The 24,154-nt window shown below is 32.9% G+C and overlaps 3 protein-coding genes across 3 annotated transcripts; 2 read left to right on the top strand and 1 right to left on the bottom strand.

The window, feature by feature from the left end:
- Positions 1-1,468: 1,468 nt before the first annotated feature.
- Positions 1,469-3,455, top strand: LOC118047339 (uncharacterized protein At4g19900). Its single transcript, XM_035056610.2, has one exon. The coding sequence runs from the start codon at positions 1,759-1,761 to the stop codon at positions 3,094-3,096; it is 1,338 nt and encodes a 445-aa protein (XP_034912501.1). The 5' UTR covers positions 1,469-1,758; the 3' UTR covers positions 3,097-3,455.
- A 5,939-nt stretch (positions 3,456-9,394) lies between these two features.
- LOC118047340 (probable polyol transporter 4) lies at positions 9,395-12,201 on the bottom strand. The gene is made up of 2 exons (XM_035056611.2): positions 11,719-12,201; positions 9,395-10,894 (listed from the first exon to the last, which is right to left on the bottom strand). Exons 1-2 carry the CDS (start codon positions 11,921-11,923, stop codon positions 9,525-9,527), a joined length of 1,575 nt encoding a protein of 524 aa, XP_034912502.1. The 5' UTR covers positions 11,924-12,201; the 3' UTR covers positions 9,395-9,524.
- Positions 12,202-14,335: 2,134 nt separating this feature from the next.
- Positions 14,336-21,385, top strand: LOC118047341 (uncharacterized). Its single transcript, XM_035056612.1, has 18 exons — positions 14,336-14,663; positions 15,409-15,525; positions 15,649-15,774; positions 15,876-15,938; positions 16,056-16,163; positions 16,930-17,007; positions 17,979-18,071; positions 18,165-18,251; positions 18,830-18,931; positions 19,047-19,166; positions 19,277-19,339; positions 19,444-19,595; positions 19,939-20,020; positions 20,155-20,213; positions 20,322-20,367; positions 20,590-20,681; positions 20,764-20,833; positions 21,011-21,385. The coding sequence occupies exons 1-18, from the start codon at positions 14,436-14,438 to the stop codon at positions 21,080-21,082; spliced, it is 1,758 nt and encodes a 585-aa protein (XP_034912503.1). The 5' UTR covers positions 14,336-14,435; the 3' UTR covers positions 21,083-21,385.
- The last annotated feature ends 2,769 nt before the right edge of the window (positions 21,386-24,154 follow it).

The following is a 24,154-nucleotide window of genomic DNA, read 5'->3' as shown; positions in this document are numbered from 1 at the left end:
ACTCTTAAGTATACCATCCCAAAAAAAAAAATTCAGGGAAGAGAAACGTCTTTTTTGTTCTGTTTACCTTGAAGGAATATCAGTACTAGAATTTCTGAGGCTTGGCTCAGTTAGCATGGCAGCTAAGCTCAGGATTGGAATCTGCCCTGCACAAACAATTTTGAGGAATTAGCTGTAATGTACTGACAACTGATTAAGAAACGGAACAGCCAAAATAAGCTCTATCAAGATAACGTGGAACATTAATTGTATGATGCTATGGGTGTAAGATAACCAGATCATGTCTTGTTACATATGGTACATTAGTGCATCCTCCAGCTCATTGATTTGGGTCGAATTATTTTATGTTTTTTTTAATTAAAAATAAATATTAAGATTATAAAGATTTGTTTAGTAATATTATTAAATTTAATTAAGCAGTTTGATATTTAAATCTACAAATTTTGTTCCTTGTCTAGCTCAAGTTTCAAATTAAACCGTGTGAGATCAGCTGATCTAAAGTGAAACACTCAATTTAATAGGTTAAAAAATAACTTAGATGATCAGCAAAAACATGATATAATTTTTTTAAAAATAACTTTAAGATAATATTTTTTTAATATTAAGACAATACCATATTGGGTCGATCTCAGTTACTTTATAATTTGAATCATGGAGTTCATTGGATTTAATAACTTTATTATTTTTATTTAATCTTATGATAAAATTAAATGCTTGTAAAATTGAGCACTAACTCTAAAAAAAAGTATTTATTTGAGATCATGATAATTCTATAAAAAATAATAATAATAAATAAATTATGAATTTATTTTCCCAACCAATCCAATATTAAAAAAAAGTAAAATAAAATAAAAAACAATTAGAAAAAATAACAAAAGAAGAACAAATTCCATGTTTAATTTGGAGGCAATCCAGGCTTTGATTAATTACAGCTAAATCTCGAATCTCTTAAGAAAATCTAAATATAATTTTGCGAACAAAACCTTGTTGATAGAAAGTTTATTTTAAATTCTAGATAGGGAAGATTAAAGAAGCTTAATTTTGCAACAAAAACCTTGTATTATAATTGGAGATTTAATTTCCAACTAAATCTTTATATTATAATCTAAGGATTCTTTTTATTTTATTTTTTAAAAGTTAAAGATTTCATTATAATACAATATAAATTACATTTTAATTTTTTATTTAAAAAATTAAGATTTTTGGTTGATAATGTTATTTAATATAATGTTAAAATCTTATTAATCAAATAATCACGAGTTTAAATTTTATTATTTTTATATTAAAAAATAATATAAATTTTATTTAAAAAGTTAAAATTTAAAATTAATATAGTTATTTATGCTTTTAAGAAATAAAACCTCAAGAAAGGGCAAGAAGATTTAATGAAAAATATGTAGGATACTACAAGATTACAGAACACAGTCACAATGGCCCTGTTTCAAGATGTGAGCCAACTTTCAAGCTTGCATTTCTCTCTTTATATCTCTCCCTCTCTCTTCACTTTTGTCCTTCTCCATAGTGAAGTGAACTGGCCACTCCCACTTCCTCTAGAATGTCTTTTTGGTTCCCAACGCCAAAGCACACAACACAACAAATATTTCTTTGATTGATTTTTTGCCGCCTCCATTAAAATCCTCTGCTCTCACTTGCCCTCCATCATTCCCTCTCTTCTCTCTCTCTCTGCAACTCTCAGGCTCTTATTGACTCATAAATGAACCGAAACCCAAAGCCACTTTTTAGCTACTAAGAAACACCATGTACCACCAGATCACCAAGCTTAAACAGAATTGTCTTGTCTATGTTAAACAGTTGCAAAACATAAAAAGATCAATCTTTGCCTCTTTCTTTTGCTTACCAACTTCACTCCTTGCTCTTATATTCTTTCTCCTACTTTTGTACAATGGTTTCGCTGTTTTCTACGTTCACCCTCCCTTTCCCTCCAAACCTCAGCCAGAACCCGCCAATTTCTCCAAGGCCAATCTTGCTAGAAATTCACTTAAAAAGCTCCCATCTTCAGTGATGTATGCAGTTAAAGAAGACACACCATCAGTTATTTTAAAGACCCTTTTGCCTCTCTTGCAAAATCCAGCCATTTCAATGACACCAATTAATCGTTCTGTGGTTTTGAAGCCAAAGAAGGCTCATGGATACAAAGCTGTGAAGAGAATGCTGAGGTCTGGAGACAATTCAAAACAGTTTTCGACAAGAATAAGAGACTTCCTTGGGAATCGTGGTTGTAAGGTTAAGTTCTTTATGACATGGATTTCTTCTTTGAAGCCATTTGGTGATAGAGAGTTGTTTGCTATTGAGAGCTTGTTCAAGTCCCACCCATATGCTTGTTTGGTTATTGTTTCCAATTCCATGGATGCTGAAAGTGGGAGTCTTGTTTTAAAGCCATTTCTTGACAAAGGGTTTAAATTGATTGCAATTAAGCCTGATTTTGATTATATATTCAAGGATACTCATGCTGAGAAATGGTTTAAAGGGTTAAAGAAAGGGAATGTTAGCCCTGGAGAAGTTTCTTTGGGTCAAAATATGTCTAATTTGCTTAGGCTTGCTTTGTTGTACAAGTTTGGTGGGATTTATATGGACACTGATGTGATAGTGTTGAAGACACTTACCAAATTGAGAAATGCTATAGGGGCACAGAGTATTGATCTTGAAAATGGGAATTGGAGCAGATTGAATAATGCTGTGTTGATTTTTGACAAGAAGCATCCTTTAGTCTACAAATTCATTGAAGAATTTGCCCTCACATTCGATGGAAACAAGTGGGGTCATAACGGTCCTTATCTGGTTTCAAGAGTTGTTTCAAGAGTCAATAGAACGCCTGGGTTTGACTTCACTGTATTGCCTCCATCTGCATTTTATCCGGTGAATTGGAGTCGAGTTAAGAGTCTCTTTAAGGGGCCTGAAGGTAAGGCTCATTCAACATGGCTGCGTAAAAAACTTGAGCAGATTAAAAGTGAAAGTTTTGCAGTTCACTTATGGAACAGGCAGAGCAGAAAGATCAAGGCCGAAAGTGGAAGCATTATCAATCATATAATGTTGGATTGTTGTGTTTTCTGCAATTCTTCGAGCTCAACTTTGTAAATTACTATAGGAAAATTGATGATTATGCAAGTGTTGAAGATTGCTTTGCTATCTGTGGTAATGGACTCACTCAATCCTTTCCACCATTACAATGTTGATGGAAGGTTGAAGAAAGAAACAAAAGGAAAATCCCTTTCTTTCATATACCCCACCCTTTGTTTTTGTTTCCTACTATTTGTTTCGTGTGTATCTTCTTGCAAGGTATGAATGCTCGCAGAATTGAATATAATAAGAACCTTCTGTGTCCACTGCGGTTTTTAGCCATCTTGCATTTATATAAAAAGGAGCAGAAATGGCTTGTTGGTGTTATAGTCCTCTCTTATGAATAGTTTATTGGTAAATCATGGACCGATTCAATTATTCCACTGTTTCTTAAAAAATAAATTATTCTTTGGGAGTTAATGACCCTTTGATTCTCTTGCAATTTATTGCATGTTCTTGGACAGGATAAAGAAAAATAACACAATTTGAGCACTAAATATCCATGCAATCCTCTTTAAATATGAAGCAAGACCAGTTCATTCAATTCTTGAAAGTAAACTCTATGATTTGTGATCACAAGTAATGAATATATAATCATGCTGAAGATCATGCCTCTTAAAATAAGTTGTGAGAGTGATTTTTCAGCTTCCGGGCACCTACTTTCTGGCCCCACATGAATCTCCTATTTATTTTTGATTGATTTCTTATCACCATATGATCTAGTCTTGCATCCCCAGGTTGTAAGATTAGAGATTCACAACATTATTTTCCTATGGATAGAGCAATCTTACCCACCCCCTAATGTTTAATTCTCTATGCTTCGCCAGAATATAATTAGGTGACACCAACTTTAGTTTTCCTTTGTTTTTTACAGCTACGGGGTTCATGCATGATTGGCAATCAAGTTCATGCAAATTTGACGGGTTCTGCACATGAGACTTTGGTGATCTATCTGTCAAATAGGAGCTGGTTAGCTGATACACAAGCTGCTTGCTGTTTGTTACCATGTGAAACTTGATCTTCTTTGTAGGGAGTATAACTTCTTGAAGGAAGCTATTGCCAAAGTCTTTTTATTGGTAATTCAGGATTAGAATTGTCCTGTTGATATTTTACCAGCACAGTGTGTTCATATTGATGATAGTTTTTGTTTTTTTAAAACATGGGTGTCCGAACTAGTTTGCGTATTTTGACTAATTTCATGAGTTCTAAAATTAATAACTATATAAGCTTCTAGTGGCTCTGAGGTTTGTTAAACTCAAATTAGTAACTTCTAAAAAGTAACTCTAATAGCTGACTAATTAAGATACACCTTGCAATGTTTGATGAGAGTGTTTGATAGTATGGTAATGATTATGGTTTAAAATGTTTTTTTTTTAAAAAATTTATTAAAATAATATTTTTTATTTTTAAAAATTTATTTTTGATATCAATATATTAAAATATCTGAAAATATATTTATAAATTAATTTTAAATAAAAAAAATTAAAACATCAAGATGACCATAGTTTTTCTTAATCAAGAATCACACCCAAGGTGTGCAATAGAGCTGTCTACGCGGCTGCGGCTGCGTTTTATTTAAAACGCATTCAGCAGCCGTTTGGTAATAAAAAAACTTGATTTACTGTGGCCCACTTGTTTTTTACGTTTCAAACGTTGAAAATGAAAAGCATAAAAAACCTACTTTTCATGCACTGTAGCCTGTAAAAATTAACGAACAATGCAATTCACTGCACTGTTCACGTGAACAGTGCAATTCACTTGCACTGCTCGCCTTTTTTTTTTTTTAGTGTGTTAATTGTATTAATTTTTTTTTAAAAAAAAAAAACTAGTTTAGAGAATTGAATTCATTCGCGATGTGAACAATATTTTTTTCTCGAAAAACTAGTATAGAGTGAATTAAATTTACTCACACAATAATATTAATTTTATATTTGATAATATTTTATCTAATTTTATTACATGTTCAAAAAATTATGAAAACTATAGTTCTTATCGGATGAATTTTGTACGTAATGAAATTATAAATAATTTAATGGAATAATAAAAAATATTTTATATAAAGTATTATTTTTTTCATGATGTAATAGGAATAATTAATTTTACAATATTTAAATTTAAAACCATCAATATTAATATATATTTTTTAAAATTATTTTATAATCTCAATTTCAAAAGCATTCTTAACCAAACACATTAAACTACTTTTTCTTCAACCTCAATTTTAACCACAGTTTAAACCAAACACCTATTTTTTCAAACTAACCTCAACTAAAAGTACTTTTTATAAAACAATTTTTTTCAAACCACAACCACTACAGCTACCGCAATACCAAACTTTTTTTAATTTATTAAAATAATATTTTTTATTTTAAAAAATTTATTTTTGATATCAATATATTAAAATATTTGAAAATATATTTAAAAATTAATTTCAAATAAAAAAATTAAAACATCAAGATGACCATAGTTTTTCTTAATCAAGAACTACACTCAAGGTGTGCAATAGAGCATGTGAATGTTGCTTAGAACCCGTTGTTAATATGATGTGACAGTCTATACTCTGTGCACATGGCTATCCTTCCCTGAACATGCTTTGGTCCATGCCGTGCCCCATATATTTTGTATTATTTTTTGTTTTTGCCTTTAACATTAAATTAAGAAAAAAAAATAAAAGGTTTCGGGAAATATTGTTCACCATCACCCATTAGATTACAACTAGTTAGGTGGTCTGCGTGTTATGTTATGTTATAAATTAATTTTTTTAATAAAAAAAAACTAAGATTTAATAGCGTTAGGTCTATCTATAAAATTAGATTTAAAAGCCTGATTAATATTTATAATATTAATTATAATACAAATAAAAATATTTGTAATATTAATAATAATATTAAACTTGCATAACTCAAGTTTAAGTAGGTTTGCATGCAATATCAGACCCAAGAATCTTGGATGTGGGTCTAACTACAAGAGACACTGTATCATGAAATTATGATAACTAACTAAATAAAAAATTAATATTATATAATAAAATTAAACAAAAAAAAATTAATTGAAAAGGAAAAAACAAAGAAAAATACAACAAAGCAAAGCACCATTCCAATGAATAGTGCTTTACGAGAAGGGGTACAATAGAATCCCTTCATGAGATCACGATAATCTAATAAAAAGTAAACAAAACAAATCATGAAGTTTAATTCTCAATTAAATCGATAATAAAAGATGAAATTGGAAGAAAAAAATTTGAATCAACAAGGTTAGCTCGTCAAACCAGGTTAACTCATCAAATCAGGTTAACATGTCAAACCTAGGATTCGTGTCATGAGAGTGTGATAACTAAATAGAAAAAAAATTTAATATTAACGAACTAAATTAAACAAAAAAATATTAATTAAAAAGAAAAAAAAAAGCAAAAAAAAAAACTATAACTAATAATATTTTCTCAAATTTATTAATTATTAGATTAGCAATTTTCATTATAATAAAAATAATAATATTTATAATATTAATAATAATATTAAACTTTCATGACCCAAGTTTAAGTGGATATAGCTGCAAGGCCAGGCCTTAGATATGAGTCTGATTGTAAGGTCATGTCATGAAAGTGTGATAACTAAATAGAAAAAAAAAAATTAATATTAAAAAGGAAAATTAAAAAAAAAAAGATTAATTGAAAAGGAAAAAACAAAGAAAAAAAACAACACAAAGCAATGCACTATTTCAATGAACAATGCTTTACGAGGAGGGATACAATAAAATCCCCTTATAAGATCACAATAATCTAATGAAAAATAAACAAAAAAAATCATGAAGTTTAATTTTCAATTAAATTTATATTAAAAGATGAAATTGAAAGAAAAAAAAACTAATTAAGAAAAAGAAAAAAATATCAGTATCAACTGGGTTAAACCACCTATCCAGGTTAACATGTCAAACCTGAGATTCATTTAATGAGAGTGTGATAATTAAATAGAAATTTTTTTAATATTAACAAATGAAATTAAAAAGAAAATTGAAAAAAATATTAAAACTAAAAGGCATCTGCTTTTCAGTGTGGATTTACACGGTGCAATCCACAGTGAAATGTTCACCTCTTTTAGTTATAGTTACGTTATGAAAAGATAACATTGAAAGAAAAAATAATGATTCAAATTTTTTTAAAAATTTGAATCAGCTAGGTTAACCCGCCAAACAAGATTAACTCGTCAGACCTGAGATCTGTGTCATGAGAGTATGATAACTAAATAGAAAAAAAATTTAATATTAATGAACTAAATTAAAAAATATATATTAATTAAAAAAAACTATCGAAAGAAAAAAACTAATTAAAAAAAAATATATATATGAATCAACTAGGTTAACCCACCGAACGAGGTTAACCTGTCAAACCTAGAATTTGTGTTATGAGAGTGTGATAACTAAAAAGAAAAAAAAATTAATATTAACAAACTGAATTAAAATAATAATAATAATTAAAAAAAAACCATAACTAGAAGGCATCATCTGCCTTTCACTTTTAGTTTATAGTTAATAGTAATTCATTATATATATATATATATATATATATATATTGATCCTTTAATTTTTTTTTTCTTTTGAAATTGTGTTTAATGCTTTGTTTTGTTTGCTTGACTTATGGGATATTGCGAAAGAAATTTGTCACATAGTTGATGCTTGATTGAATAAAATTAAATGAATTTTTTTTTATTTGAAACAATTAAAGATGTTGGGACCGAATTTGAACAAGAAATAACTATTTAGCCCCTTTTTCTTTAAAGAATTGGGGATTGAATTTCGTAGGTTGGAGAAAAATCAACCTGTTTTTTGTCACTCAATTTATTTTTCAATTCGATCCTATAAAATTTAATTTATTTGCATTTGGACTTGACAATGTTTTTTTGTTGGCTAGAAATGGGAATCTTGTGATATTGAGGAAAATTCTTATGAGTGTTTGATGCTTGGTTTTGCAAAATAAAATTTAATTTTATTGATCTAAAATAATTAGGGCATGATGGCCTAACTTTAAAATGGATAAGAATTACAAAGATTGAGATCAACAGGAAATAGCAAAGAGGATGACATGTGCATTGCAAACACTAATGTGTGAAGGAAGTCATTGTGCTATGGTGACGTGTGCGACTTACTACAATGTCTAATTGTCATAAGCATTAATGGAGATAGTTGCGTCATGGCGACTTACTACAACGGGCACATATTGGCTTATTTTTTTCTTTTTTTCTTCTCGTCTCTCTTTTCTCTTATCCCCCCTTGGTTTCCACGATCATTCTCTCCAAAATAGCAAAGGGTCTTCTCATTTTAGATTTTTTGTAAAATTTATTCTTTATTCTTTTTATTGTTATTTGTTTTGGATCAATATTTTGTTGATTTTTCTTTAATTTTATCCCTTATCATTGGGTTTATTGAAAATTGAGTTTTATGATTTTTTTTTTGTTTGCTTTTTATGATATAATTTTGGCTTCATAACCTTAGTCATGAGTTTGGAAAGTTAGCCTGAGTTAACTTTGATTTTTTTTAAGTCTTTAATTAAAATTAATTTTTTTTTTTAATTTTATTATTTAATATTGAGTTGATTAATAATTGGGCTTTATGATTTTTTCTTGCTTTATTTTGTATGAAGTTATCTTATTTTTATGATCTAAGTCATGGATTTGAAATGTTATTTAGACGATCTATTTTTTTGTCCAATAGAGACTGGTTAGTTGATAAATTAACAAGCTGCTTGCGCTAGGCATGTAAAATTTGCTATCGATATTCAAATAGCTGACTGGAGTTAGAACTTAGGGCTAAGCTTTTACCGAACCTTTCACTAGAATTATGTCTCATTTTTGAATCAGAGTGTTATTAAACTTAGATTAGTATTAAGAGTTGGTGCTTTGGCTCAAATTAAGTGAAAGTTGGCCTGAAATAACTCAATTTCAATTTGAATTTTTATTTTTTTTAAATAATGTTATTTTAATTATTATTTTTATTAATTCAAGTCAATTCGATTAATCTTCCCAACCCGTGACCTAGATGAGACTGATTTAATAACTTTGGTTCTGAATTACCACTTAATAACCAGAAACATGCCAGGATTGCAGCAGCAGCATCTTCATAGCCCAGATTCTCGATACTTCACTGGGGTACAATCTTGTTTTCATCAAGATTTACGTTCCTGAGCAGGGATTAGGGTGGTCTTTGCGAGATCTTACATAGATAGAAGCAGAAGACGATGAATAATCTCAATGATTTGGATTAATAATCAACTGTATACTAAATTCCATGGTCGTGTAACTATTATCCATGGTAAAATAGTGTATTGAAAAAGAATTTTGCGATCAGCTTTATTGAATTCGCAGGATGTGCAAATAATGCTTTTGGCCTAAACTAGTTTATAGTATTACAAGCCTCTTTATGAAGTTTGTGGGTGAAACAAGCATGCTACCCGTTCATTCTTTCTGCACCAGTCTCTGTACTTCTACATCTCCCAATTCAACTTCATCTCTCTGCAACTCTCCTTCATTTTGAAACATCATTTCAATTTGCTCCAAAGACTTGCCTTTTGTTTCCGGGACACATGTATGGACAAAAGCAACCGAAAGAGCTGAAATCAGTGAAAATACAAAGAAGGTTCCTCCAACTGTGATTGCAGCAGACACTGAGAGGAAGGACATGGAGACTGCACCACTACTGACCCTACTGCCCACTGCCCCGAGAGCTGATGCTTGAGCTCGAAGCCTTTGAGGGAAGATTTCAGACGACAAAACCCAACAAATAGGGCCAATACCTACAGAGAAGAATGCTACATTCGCACAGACTGATAAAATTGCCAATTCAATCCCAAATTTCTCATCACTAATGAAAGATAGAGTAAGGCTCAGAGAAAGCAAGCTGACAGTCATTCCAATGGTGCTTATGTAAAGCAAAGGTTTTCTACCCACTTTGTCGATGAGAAATATAGCTATTAAGATAAAGATAGTTTTGGTAAACCCAACAGCAACAGTTGCGGCAAGTAGATGAGTCTCGCTCTTGATCCCCGCATCCTTAAAAATCGTGGGGCTATAGTAGACTGTCGCATCAATACCTGTAATTTGTTGGAAACACTGTATTCCACAACCAGTAATCAGCATCTTTCGAACTGCAGGTGAAGGTTTTAATAATTCTTGCCACACTGCTTTTGCTTCATGCTTCTCAGAATTAGCAAGTTCAGCAGCCAGTTGTATCTCAGCCAATCTTTCCTCCGCTTCTTTTTCACTATCGTTCGTTCTTGACAGCACAGCTCTTGCTTCTTCGATTCTGTTCTGCCCCACCAACCACCTTGGGGATTCAGGGATCACAAACAGAGCAACTCCCATTAAGATCGAGGGAAGAATTCCTATGCCAAGCATAACCCTCCAGTTTATATGTACTGGTAGTCCTGAAAAAGCATAGTTGGAGATGTATCCAAGAAGGATTCCTAGATTTATAAAGATTTCAGGAAAGGAGGTGAGGGATCCCCTAACAGCCGAGGGTGATATCTCTGCAATGTACACTGGCGCTATCATGATCCCAAAGCCTATCCCCACGCCGGCCAAGAGTCTTCCTGTCATCAGAATTGTAAACGAAGGAGCAAGAGCCATTATAGCAGCTCCTGACTGAAAAACAAATGTTGCGAAGGCTATCGTCCACTTGCGACCGATGGCATCTGACATTTTTCCTCCAGCTAAACTACCCAAAAGCGAAATTATGCTTAAAATTCCAACAAGAACTTCTTCTTGTACCTCAGATATCTTAAGATCTTCTTTGATGAATAAAATTGCTCCGCTCATAACACCCACATCTGCAGTCACAAGGATGGATTACAAATTAGAACTTTGGACTACAGTAAAACAGATTTTCTTCTATAGCAAGTAACAACATGCCTCATGCATGTCGGTTGTAAATCTTGTCTCAAGTGAATAAATAAATACAAAGATTAAAAAAACCTCACTTGTGCATATGTTCACGGCCTAAAACCATCATCCTTCATTTGGATAATAAATAATATTAGATGTTCCAGGCTTTCAGCTAAGTAAGTTATTTTCAAATCTCTTAAAAGTAATTAACCACAAATCAACAAATTTTGCAAGATGGTATTTTGCCAATAGAATCCCTTTAGACAGCCTAGGATTATTTTACTCACATCGATCATCTTCAAGTATAACAAATTGCATATCCATAAACTAGATAAATAATCTGCACATGATAATTAACCATCTTAATAGTTTACTTACATCCCTCTGGTAAGAGTTTTTTTTCCACAAATGTGCATTCCACCCTACAAATTTCTAACTTAACCTTCTCACCAGACATTTTCCTATTAGTTCAGTAAAATTACTATGTTCCCTTACACAAAATATCCTGTGTTTTACAGTGCTCGTATAAAAAATCAGACAAACCTAAGAGCCGCATTGAATTTACAACCAATGAAGTTCAGAATTTGATTTTGCATATGCTTTCAACTAATAAACAAATCAGAGAAAGACACAAAAGCAATGGGAACACAAATAAATTATAGAGAGAAAAATATATACGAAAAATGCTAAATTGGGTATCCCAAAATTCAAGTAGATCAAACACCAGACCAACAGATCAAGTTAAAAAGAAAAAGATCAACACACTAACCATATCCCAAAAGTACAGAATTGAGAGAGGCAAAGATAGCACAGGCAAGAAGATAAATCCTTGTATCCCTTTTCTCAACAAAAACACCCTCTTGATCTTGAAGATTATTTGACAACACAATATCTTCTTCTAACGCATCAGAATCCATCCTCTTGTACTTGTTCTTTCCCCCCACAATCCCATTCCCATTTTCTTGCACCCCCATCTCTCCCTATATTCACCTACAAGTTAATAACATTCACAAAGGTATTTATCAAAAAAACAAAGATTCAAAATGTTGTGTTTCTCTCTATACAGTTTGGACTCTCTCCACCTCTTTAGTTTCTTTACTTGCTTGTCAATGAGGATGCAGAGAGAGAGAGCAGCAGTGTAGAGAAGAGAAACACGACTGTTGTGTTTATGTTCTCTCCGAGGTTTACGGTTTCTTAGATCTGGTAAGAAGGAACCATGTTTGCGAAATCTAAGAGATGGCAAGATGTGGGGTCCATTGTTTGTCTTGGTCGTATATCACTTTAGGTGACAGTCAAGGGTTTAATGCCAATTTCACATCCCCGTACTTTGATACTTATTCCATATTGAGCCTTGTACTATTATAATATTTGTGAGAGTCCTTAATTTCTAATTTGCCCTCCCCCTTCACTCCCTGATCTGAGCATTGTTGTAATTGTGATTGATTTTGAAAGATAAAAAATAATTTCTGAGAAATTTGTTTTACTTATAAGAAATTTATTATTCATGACTTTTTCCATGTCATTTCCTCGATTTTTGCTAATATAAAATGATAATTTTTTTTATTATCATAAACCTAAATTATAGTTGAAAAGTCTAAAATAATGTTTTTTTTTGCGGCCCAATTATATTTTTTAAATATTTTGAATTTTTTATCTTTAAATTAATTTTTTGTTGTTTTTTTTTTATTGTTTTAATATAATAATATTAAAAATAAAATTTTATTATTACTTTAAAATATTTTCAAACAAAACACACCATAAAAATAACTTATATTATAATATCAAACACGCTCAATCTTTGAACAAGTGTTAAAATTCAAGACCCAGGCAAATCTCAATCAACTACAATGCCAACCACGGGTTACTAAAATTTAGGGATTTGAATGTACATTTTCATAGTATAAGATTCAATGTGGAAAGTTGTTGTCAAACTGAGGGCCCTATTTTGCCTTTTTTTTCCATTGCAAGCAATGTCTAGGCAGTCCAATAACGACAGATGAGTTGAACTTCTTTTCTGTCCGAAAGTCTTCTTCTTGTCGTAAGCAGCCAGTGATATAATGACACGTGTCGTAACTATAACGGTCCGGGCTAGCAAATTGACTGGCCAACAGAGAATTTTCAAAATTTAAGCCGTGTAATAGGAGATTTGATTATTCTCCGCAAAAGGTTTTACGGGAGAGTAGAGGCTTTTTTTTTTTTAATTAAAATAGATATCCGATCTAGTTTATAAATATTTTAAATGATTATGTAAATTTCTAGTGGTTATTGTATGAGCAACTATAAAACTCGAATTTAAAACCATAAAAAAAACAAATTTTTTAATTTTACCTTTATTATTAGGCCATTTTTTATATGATTATGAAGGTATTTTTTTAGCATTTGAACGTGGGAATGATGACATGCAAATCAATTTTCAAAGAATTAGAAGAAATTAGTGAGTTTCAAGCTGGAAGGAAACCATTAGTTTATTTTGCCTTGTTGACTTGTTGGGTTTATGATGTTAAAAAAAATGATCCGATTTTTAAGAATATAAGCTTGGTAAAAATCTTATTTAATTTGTGTTTAATTTATTGGCATGAAAATAAATTATTTTTTAATTTTTTTTAGAAATATATTGTAATAATATTTTTTATTTATTTAAAATTTATTTTTAATATCATAATATCAAAATGATTTAAAACATAAAAAAAATTAATTTGAAATAAAAAATAATTTTTTTAAATTTTTTTCTTAAAATATTTTTAAAATGTTAAAACAAAACTTTTTCTTATTGGTTTACAGTATGTGTGATGTTGAGGAAAAACTATTCACAAGTTAGCATCTTTTCCTTATTGAAAAGCTCATAAAAATTATCATAATAAGCTGGAATAACAATTTTTATTTGAAATTATTGTAGTAAATCAGAAGGTTTTTCTTTTAATTTGTTTTTAGTGATTTTTTATGATTTGAATTTTATTTTAAATTTAAATCAATAAATTTTAAATTTTAAAAAAAATTTCAAACACAATTTAACATTTGAAATTAAATTATATTAAAAGAAAAATTAACACGTAGTTTTTGTTTATTTTAGTGTTTAAAAAGTGTTTTTTTTTAAAATTATTTATTATTTATTTATTTTATTTTAAATTAATATTATTTTAGTGTTTTTAAATTATTTTTTTGTACTAATATCAAAAATAATATTTTTAAAATAAAAATATATTATTTAAAAATATTATTAAATAAAAAACAATTTTAACTCTACTCTCACACGATCATGCAGAAGTGTTGCCAATGCGTTATTAAAAGGTCAAGGCCCGGTCCAAAAGCTCCGTGATCCAACCAGTACAGGCCCGGTCCTTTATACACCTTCCCTATCCTTAAATTTCCTCAGTCCCTCACTCTTTTTCGACCCCCCCTCCCCACCCAAAAAAAAAGAAAACCCCGCCATTAAGCATAATCTGTTCTAAGTGTTCTTCTCGAGTTCAAGAACCTCACCAAAAAATCATGACTGCAGAGACTCTGCCGTACCAAAACGGCGTCGTCTCCAACGGAGATCTAGCCTCCGCTAACCCTAACTCTACAAAAAAATCCAAAGTGAACGAACGTCGTCGTCGCAGACGCAAGCAGAAGAAGAACAAGTCCCAGGTTACTGATGCTTCCGCAAACGGATACGACAGCGACACCGCCAATGATGATGGCGATGATGCTAAGGAGAACGCCGATCCTCAACAGGTTCGTAGCCTAGTTCTAGGGTTTTTCTTTTGTTGATAATGCTAATGTGGCGGTCTATTTGTTTGAATAATTGAATAATTTGAGGTAGTTTAGTTGATTTTGTGGTGTGAATTGGTTGTTTTTGCTGTCTAAATTTGTGGAATTAGGGTTTTGCAGTCAATAATTGAGATGATACTTTAGGGTTTTGCTTTTGGTACTTTAGTTGATTTGAAGCTTGGTTTTTATATCCTATGTTGGCATGATGTACCGATGATGCTGCTCTCTTTGTATTAATATTTTTTAGCATACATTTATTAGAGGGAAAACCCTGCTAGTAATTATTAGGAATTTATAGCACTGTTTGTGGTGTTTTCGGTAAATAATAGACGATAGTACAATGTGTGAAACTGATTTTGATGTTCCTTGAAAACAGTAAATACCAATTTAATCAATTGGGAGAAAAATTGGAGTTTATAATCTGTTCCCATGCTGCCTTTGCTTTCTCTTGATTGCTTCTTGTACTTAGAAATGTAATCAAGTTGTACTCTGAGGTTCACTTCATTGTTTGTTTGGCTGTTCTTTGTATAATTAGATGGAATTTCTTTGTATAAATGTCATCTTTGTGATCGCTCAGTTAATTTAGAGAAGAATTAGATTTGAATTTGTGGTGATTCTATGTGTTTTTATGTTGATTTAATTGCAAAAAATGCAAGTTATGGTGTATAGATTTTAACTTGGCAACTTCTTATACTGTCCAAACTTGCAGATTGTTGACCAAGTTGTAATTGAGTATGTCCCAGAAAAGGCAGAGTTAGAAGATGGCATGGATGAGTTCAGGAATATCTTTGAGAAGTTCAATCTCCTTCAAAGTGCTGGTTCTGAGGTAAAAGGATTAGTTTTTATTTTATTTTATTTTATTTTTGCTTGACAAATCTGTGCATCACAGTTTCATTTTCCCCCTTAAGAAAGCAGTTTTTTGAATCTCATGTACTTTTATTTTCAATAGGAGAATGATAAAAAGGATGAATCAGTCCAAAATGCGGAAGCCAAAAAGAAAGCTGACTCAGATTCAGATGAGGAAGAACAAGAAAATGAACAAAAGGAGAAAGGCGTGTCAAACAAGAAGAAAAAGGTTTGTTTTTTCTCATGGTGCTTTATTATTGTCGTTGGTATTATTGCATTAATAGAATGAATAATGGCTGTTCCACTACTGAACGGTGTTTCGGTTTTCAGCTTCAACGACGGATGAAAATTGCCAATTTGAAACAGATATGCTCCAGGCCAGATGTTGTAGAGGTACAATTGGTGTTTAATGTTTCAGTGGTTTATTATTTTTCATCTTTTGTGTTTGGTTATCATATAATATATGCCATCATTAATGTTTGGTTATTCATTAAATTATTTGGTTCGCAGGTCTGGGATGCAACTTCTGCAGACCCGAAGCTTTTAGTGTTTTTGAAGTCATACAGAAATACTGTTCCTGTCCCTAGACACTGGTGCCAGAAAAGGAAGTTTTTGCAGGTTAGTGGATCTTGTAAAAGGAACTATGGGTTAAAATATGCATGATAAATGGGCATAGTACATCATGAGAGGTTTAGCCGTTTAGGGATGGGGTGAGGAAAGATAACACTCGATGAGGCTTCTCTTATTTGTATATATGTGGTTCTTGCAGGGGAGCGGCTGTGACAATCATGGAGCCCAGACTTGTATGTGTTTGGCAAAGGGGACCCTTAAGTGTTATCTCTTTTAACATATTTTCTAGTGTGAATGGGGACTTAGATATTATATGAACTGTAATTTCTTGCAAGACCAGGCAGCAGGACATTCCTGATTCTCAGTTTGGTCAAGCTTTCTTTCTTTCAAACCTCGATTTCAAAATTTGAACTCCGTTTAATTTTTTATCAACCAACTGGTTGCTCCTTTAGGTCACCTGAAACTTATAACACATAATAACCAAAGGGAGTGCTCCTGCTGCTTGATCTGCAACATAATATGATTGTTTGTATGTTACTTGTGTTGGGAAACTTTATTTTTCTTGTAAAATTTTACTTTTGTATGCTACACAATGTTTTTTTTTTTTTTTTTTTTAACGAGGTTCTAATTCATATATTTTGAATTTTCAGATGCCTTTCCATTGTGCTTAATGCTGGTGTTAGATTCGTTTAATTAAATATATTTAATTTATTTAGTTATTAGCTTGAAATGACGTGAACTGGATGTCAAATTATGCTGATAGAACTTATTTTTCTGAAGTTGGTATCTCATTGAGTTACTATTTGTTTTGCAGGGTAAGCGTGGTATTGAGAAGCAACCTTTTCAGCTTCCTGATTTTATTGCTGCAACAGGAATTGAGAAAATCAGACAGGTAACTTCATTGCTATGAGCTCTTAACAATCATAATTCTGCAGTTATATTTCACATGCTCATGCTTTTCATGACAGAATTCTTTCATTGGCTCTCTGATTTCCTCTTAATGTTTGTTCAAATGACCTGTTTTTTGCATAATACCAGGATGGTCTTTTGATGCTATGAGTTTTTCACTAGATCATGCTTGTCATGATGAAGAATAATCATTGCTGCTTGCTTTTCTGCTCATTTACTTGTTTTATTATCAGAAAAAAAGAATTCTTTCTTTGGAATTTTGATCACCAATGCTTGTTCAAGTTACCTGGTTGTTCCATAATACCACGATAGTGTTTTGATATATATTTTTTTCACTCAATGCAACACTTTAAAATATTTTCAGCAAATCAATGGTATTTTCACCCTCGCTCGCTCTAATTTTTTTTCTTTATTTTTTTTTACTTGAGTCCATTGGAGAGTAAACAAGAATATTCAATTTTCTCAACTGATGTATTATTGCTCATCTTGTTGAATGGCGTGAGTGATGCCAGCCATGGGTAGTGTTGATTTGATTTTGATATTTCTTGCTGCCTTTGAGATTTCCTGATTAGTCTGTTTTCAAATAGAATACATGACAATATGACTTTCCAAAGTAACTCTTGCTATTGATTAATAGCTTAATCATATTCATGTAAAATAGAAGTTGAGCCACTTAATGCAGGACTAACGGAGAATTCTGCAATTACATGAATTTTGGAATTTTAATTATTGCTGAGGGAATCTATTGAATATGCCATCTTTGAACATTATTGCTATTGAGTTTTCATTTCTTTCCTATTTTATCTCATTGTTGTGGATTTGGAGAGCCCTAGTTTCTTGTGGAGTCAAGAAGAATCCCTTGTGGACTTCAAGGGTTTGGCCTGCTGGATTTTAGGTTCTTAATCCCTCTTCTCATTCTACAGCAATTGTTAATCACCTTTCTTTCTTGTGCAGGCTTACATTGAAAAGGAAGACAGTAAGAAGTTAAAACAAAAGCAACGTGAGCGTATGCAACCAAAGATGGGGAAAATGGATATTGACTATCAGGTTTATTGCATTTATATATATCCTTTTCATTTTAGGAGTTTGCAATGTTTCTCTGCCCATTTTTATTATTTTGTTTATACTTTTGTTTGTTAGGTTCTCCACGATGCCTTTTTCAAGTATCAAACAAAGCCAAAGCTGACCACACATGGTGACCTATATCACGAGGGGAAAGAATTTGAGGTATGAATTTTTTTTTTGGTTACTATGCTTGTTTGACTCTTGCATGTTTCTTTTCCATGTTAAAAAATCAGATCTCTATATACTTAATATTTTTTTTGTTGATACTAGAGATGTTTAGTGTTATACTACAGTAAGAGAATCTTCAACTTCAAGTAGATGAAGGAAATGTTATGAAGCTCTATAACCACCTCTTGCTGTTGATATATCTGCAGTATGAAAGTTAGAGTCTAGGTTATATGAATTTGGCTTTTGAAGAACTTCGTGCATAAACAATAAAATTTGATAGTTTTCTTTTTGTGTTTTTTTTATTTTTTATTTTTGGGGAGGGGGGGGTTCAGTCATTAATAACTCATTGCTTACAGAAGAGGTGCAGCTATCCATGGGCCATATCTTGGCTAAAATTCAACCTTGTTTCGATGCAGCAGTTATAGTTGTTATCTTAGAAGAAAATGTGTGAAGACATGATAAAATTTCTTCATTTTATGGGCTTAAGGTTGCTGCAAAATAATGAAAATGTTTGGGGTGGCATTTATATAATATATTCCACTTGTGATTCCAATTTTTCTTCTGATGTGCAGGTAAAACTTAGGGAGATGAAGCCTGGCAGTCTTTCTCAAGAGCTTAAAGAATCTCTTGGTATGCCAGAGGGTGCTCCTCCTCCCTGGCTTATTAATATGCAGGTCAGATTGGCTGACATCTTGTACTTGTTGTTGAAGTCCACTGCTTCTTTGTAGTTGTACTCGTCACTCTTTACCCATATTTTTAATTTTATATTGACGGTGATTTCTCTTCTAGAGATATGGCCCTCCTCCATCATATCCACATCTAAAAATTCCTGGACTTAATGCTCCTATTCCTCCTGGAGCTAGCTTTGGGTACCATGCTGGTGGCTGGGGCAAGCCTCCTGTTGATGAAGTAAGCTGTTTTTCTCGTTAAAACATATAAATATTTCATATTATGTTCTTTTCTCTCACACCCTGATATTATTTCAATGTGTAACACATTTACTTGTGTATTGTGAATAGTATGGACGCCCTTTATATGGAGATGTTTTTGGGGTCCAGATACAAGATCAGCCCAACTATGAGGTACTTTCTATAATTAGGGTCTCCTTGGTAATTTGGATCATCATGCATTGCTTCTAGTGTATGATTTGTTACTATTTATAATATCTATTGGATCTCCAATTCAGGAGGAGCCAGTTGACAAGACCAAGCATTGGGGTGATTTGGAGGAGGAAGAGGAGGAAGAAGAGGAGGAGGAGGATGAGGAGGAGGAAGAGGAGGAACAGCTTGATGAAGAGGAGTTGGAGGATGGTGCTCAATCTGTTGATAGCCTTTCAAGGTATTGGATTGAATTCTTCACTTCTTGATGTTTATTATTAGTGCATGCATCTTGCAATCATGTCCATTGTTTGTTAATCATGGTTATTGTGTGCTTAAGCATGATTCTGCCATTGATTCCTTGTACGTGTGTAATTGTTCCTTCTCGCATGTAGTTGTTCCTTTACATGTGTTGTTGTTTAGTTTGTTGATCAAGACTTGGTGACTGTGTGCCTTTGCAATCCTATGGCTGAACATTCCTTTTAAGCGCACAGTTTTCTTAAAGTCCACCTGTACCTTTTCTTCATCATGTTGAAAGCTACATGATTTTGTTAAGTGAATCGACTTTGTTTTCCATTGTGCAGCACACCAACTGGAGTCGAGACTCCTGATGTTATCGACCTACGTAAGCAGCAGAGAAAGGAACCTGAGAGACCTCTATATCAAGTAAGTCTCACCATTCAAAATTGCACTGGTTTCATGTGGGTTTATATCAAGTAAGCCTCACTGTATTTTTAGCGTTTTGCCTATTGTGTTCTGACAGTATTACTACTACTATTCTGTTTTTGCCTATCTTCAAGGTCCTTGAAGAAAAACAAGAGAAGATTGCTCCTGGGACTTTACTTGGAACAACACACACGTATGCAATCTGCTACTTGGAAAACTCGTCTTTTTCTTTCTTTCTTTCTTTTTGAGAGTCTGTCATCTTGTTCAATGTTCTCATTCTTCAACTTGATTTTGCTTTCAGATACGTGGTTAACACGGGCACCCAGGACAAGGCAGCAGCCAAAAGGGTAAAAATTACACCTGGGATTGTGTTGGCCTTTTCTATTCGAAGCAAGTTCAATTTAGCGACATAAAATGTTCAAATAAAAAAAACCAGGCTTTACAGAAACTGTTTTGATTATGCATTTAAGCTGAGAAATCTTATTTCTGTAACCTAATCAATTTTTTTGTTTTCTTTGCACAAAAGTAAGAATTAACATGTATTAATCTTGTCAATATTATTTATGCAGGTTGATCTGCTTAGAGGTCAAAAAACAGATAGAGTTGATGTCACTCTACTACCCGAAGAATTGGAAGTTATGGATAATGTTTTACCTTCGAAGTAAGTGGACCCAGTGTAAATGCTTGCCATCTATTCATGAATGGACTGCAAAATCGTTTTCTAACTTGGGTGACTTTGATAGATACGAGGAAGCAAGAGAGGAGGAGAAGCTGCGTAGTCAACGAGAGGATTTCAGTGACATGGTTGCAGAGGTGCTCATTTTACTTGTTTATCAAATTAATGATATGGTTTTTTTTTTTTTTTTTGGATAACCAAGATATGACATATTGGAGTTGGCTGGCGAGACCTCTCATTCCAGGCATGCCAAAAGGCACCGCCCCATTAATGAATTCTGACATTGAAATCTTTACTGTTTATTCTCTTTGCAGAATGAGAAGAAGAGGAAGCGAAAGATGCAGGACAAGGATGGGAAATCGAAGAAAAAGGACTTCAAATTCTAAGGCGGTCATGTCCACGGCTATTAGAAATGGAGGTCAAGAGTCTCTAGAGAATTACAGCATTTTGTTGTTGCTTCTTGAATGAAGAAATGATTTCACGAATTCTGTGCATAGCTTTGTTGTATGGTTTTGAAAACAATAAAATATCAAGTGCCAGCAGTGGCTCCGGCTTTCCAAAGCTATCAGTTTTTGTCCTATGCCGTGTCTAGATTCTGGAGGTGCATTAGCATTTCTCAATTAAAATTGCTCGAGACATGTCAGTGAACAGGAATCTCTCTAAATGAAACTACAACATTTCATGTGGAATTGAGTTTCTTATTGCAGAATCAAATGGCTTTTTCCATGGAATCTCTTAAAAGAAGAGGACAAATGGAGGAGCTTCGGGGGCCAAAACCAGGGGAAGAAGCGAATCGAGATTCGAGATTCGCGATTCGCGATTTGGGATTTTTGATTGTTGTCTTCACGCAAGCAAACAGGTTTCCGTGCTAGAGTGATCGAGTCAAAGCTTGTAACGTGATCCATGTCGTCATCCTCCATGATAGCTGATAGCTGTTAGCTACTTCCCTGCTAAGCAACGAGAAGAGTGCAGGGCTTTTCACGTTCGTTTCGTTCGTCAAATTTATTATTAAAATCATGGAATTCAAATTCTAAATAGCATGGTAATAAAAACAGCTCGAGGCCCGGGTCACAGTTGTATCCAAGTTAATTAAAATAATAATGTTTTTTTAATACTTGAAGAAGTCAACAATGGATTTCATCGTCAGGTCATGATGTTATAGATTGACTCGTCAGGTGAATTAATTGCATCAACTTTCAAATAATTTTTATGTTTTTTTTTTAAAAACCAGAACAAGCACCATGTTTTAGGATGATGCACCGGGCCGGTCTTAATTTAATATTAACTGTGCTAAATTGTCATGGTCGTCAGCTGCACTGTTATAGATAATGGATACGTATTCTAAGCTATTGGGAAGAAAGTCTTGCTCGATATCCAAAAGGAAATCTACGTAGATGTGGCTGTTTTGGTTTCTTCCTCAGGCACCGCTTGACTTGGGACACAATCCCATGTAAGGAATTGAAATCCATGATTCAGGGAAAGACGAAGGTGTGTGTGTGTGTGTGTGTGATAAACATTATACTACATATAGCCTTGTGGCTATACCTAATATTTGACACTTTATACGAGGAAAATAGCGACAGCAAGTATGGGACCCACCTGCTTTGACACTAAGTTTTCTCTGTGATCAAATAATCTATTATTGGGTGCTTGTCCGTTGTCACAAAAATCTAATCTCTTCTCTTAGCTAGACGTGCATGCAACATGGCTGCTCGCTCGTTAATAATATTCCATTTCTCGCCCCCCCCCCCCTAGAATTACGAACATGGACCCACCGCCACCACAGCAATTCATAGCCCACATTTGGAGCGATATGATTGGCTAACAATTTCATGAACAAGAATCACGCATCTCAGCAGCCAGTGTGATTCTATGTAAGGATATGTAGACGACAACAGGGTCCTCATGTGCTTTCCACTAAAACTGGTCATTTTCTGTTTTTTTTTTTTTGTAGGTGGAACCCTTGATTTGAAGCATCTTTCTTAATTCAAGTTTGATGGATTTTTGAGCTTCCGTCTTTCTTTCTGATCTTCATCAGCTTGCAAAGACTTGTTAGTGGTTGAGCTCAATTATTGGATTCTGCTCTTAAACTTGATCTGAATGTTCCAAATGTTGCTGTGAATATTCCTTTTAATTCAAGTTGTCAATTTGCTAGCTTCTGGATACGATGGTGACCTATGTATGGAAAGAAACCCCCCTGCATCATGACCTAACTTCTGGGTGTGCAAGTAAATAAGGATTGATACTTACACAGTCCCCCGTAAGAACTAAATTGCTACTTGTCACTAGCTTGGTTAGGTTTCTATCGCAAATAATTTAGAATAGTCCAATAATATTCTTCATAAAGTTGATGGATATTCTCTCTTCATCATGAGTTGTTTCTCAGCAACTCCTGCTTTCTGATAAAACCTTCAGTCCTGCCACACCCCCCCACCGAGAATTAATCATTGGCGAGATAGAATTCATTATCATCAACTGAATTATCATGTTCAAAGTTAATCTAGAAGGGAAAAAGCTTAACAAAACACTTACATTTAGGAATTCTGATGAGGTTAGAGCTGCTGTGGTTGTTAGCTACTTTCGGATTTTATGGATTAGTTGGTTCTTCTATGGAAGCAATCAAGAACTTCATAACTGACTACAGCAGGACATAGTTTAAGGATGCATGCATGTATGAAGACAATTGCGTATCAAATTGGTTCATGTTTTCTTTTATTCATCATGACTACCTTTGTTGACTTGTTCATTCAAAGTTGCAGCAGCACTCCATCTCAGTTCTTTAGCCATCGATTTTTCATCTTACATCTTGTGATCATTATGACCCGTTATGTACAGATCGTGTATAGACATTATCATTGATCATCTGATGAATGTAAGACCCTAATGCTAGTTTTTGAAACTAAGCATCTTCAAGATTATGATTGTGACAAAACTTGGTTTTAAACTCCCCCCCACCTGACCATGCTGCTTAACAGACCTCAACTATTATGTCACACCTGACTGTTAAATTAGCACTTATAATCATGCATGCACTACTTTCCATGATTGTATAGGATGATAGGTCATAACCCATGATGTAACATCAAGATTTTATAATTCCAAAAAATGAATCTAAGCGAATTGAACATTCAAACACACCAACCTTGAGAATCCATGCTCCAACCTGGAATTGCACGAGTGGTCCACCGTGAAGGCCTCAATGCCGCAGACACGTCCAGTTACAACCTCTGGATCATCATATCTCACATCAACACTCTCATATATTAAATTTGTTAATGATACAAATCCATTTCTTAATGTTAGAGCCACCAAACATTTGCACGCGATGGTGATAGATAGATATAATATATATTCTTCATAATCAAAGTATTTCTCGTTCGAATTCGCTTTCATACATCAAGATTAAATCTTTAACTAAACTCTTAATAATTAAGCTATTCACAATAAACGTTGATGCA

Source organism: Populus alba, chromosome 4, assembly GCF_005239225.2.
Source record: "Populus alba chromosome 4, ASM523922v2, whole genome shotgun sequence".
Taxonomy (NCBI): Eukaryota; Viridiplantae; Streptophyta; class Magnoliopsida; order Malpighiales; family Salicaceae; genus Populus; species Populus alba.
The sequence above is the reverse complement of the archived record's forward strand: the minus strand, read 5'-3'. Positions and strand labels throughout refer to the sequence as shown.

Coding starts and splice junctions, on each gene's coding strand:
- LOC118047340 (XM_035056611.2), bottom strand. CDS start 11,923: ATGGGGGTGCAAGAAAATGGGAATGGGATTGTGGGGGGAAAGAACAAG. Junction 10,895..11,718: donor TTCTGTACTTTTGGGATATG/GTTAGTGTGTTG, acceptor TTGTGACTGCAG/ATGTGGGTGTTATGAGCGGA.
- LOC118047341 (XM_035056612.1), top strand. CDS start 14,436: ATGACTGCAGAGACTCTGCCGTACCAAAACGGCGTCGTCTCCAACGGA. Junction 19,596..19,938: donor TCTGTTGATAGCCTTTCAAG/GTATTGGATTGA, acceptor TCCATTGTGCAG/CACACCAACTGGAGTCGAGA. Junction 20,214..20,321: donor TTACTTGGAACAACACACAC/GTATGCAATCTG, acceptor TTTTGCTTTCAG/ATACGTGGTTAACACGGGCA.
- LOC118047339 (XM_035056610.2), top strand. CDS start 1,759: ATGTACCACCAGATCACCAAGCTTAAACAGAATTGTCTTGTCTATGTT.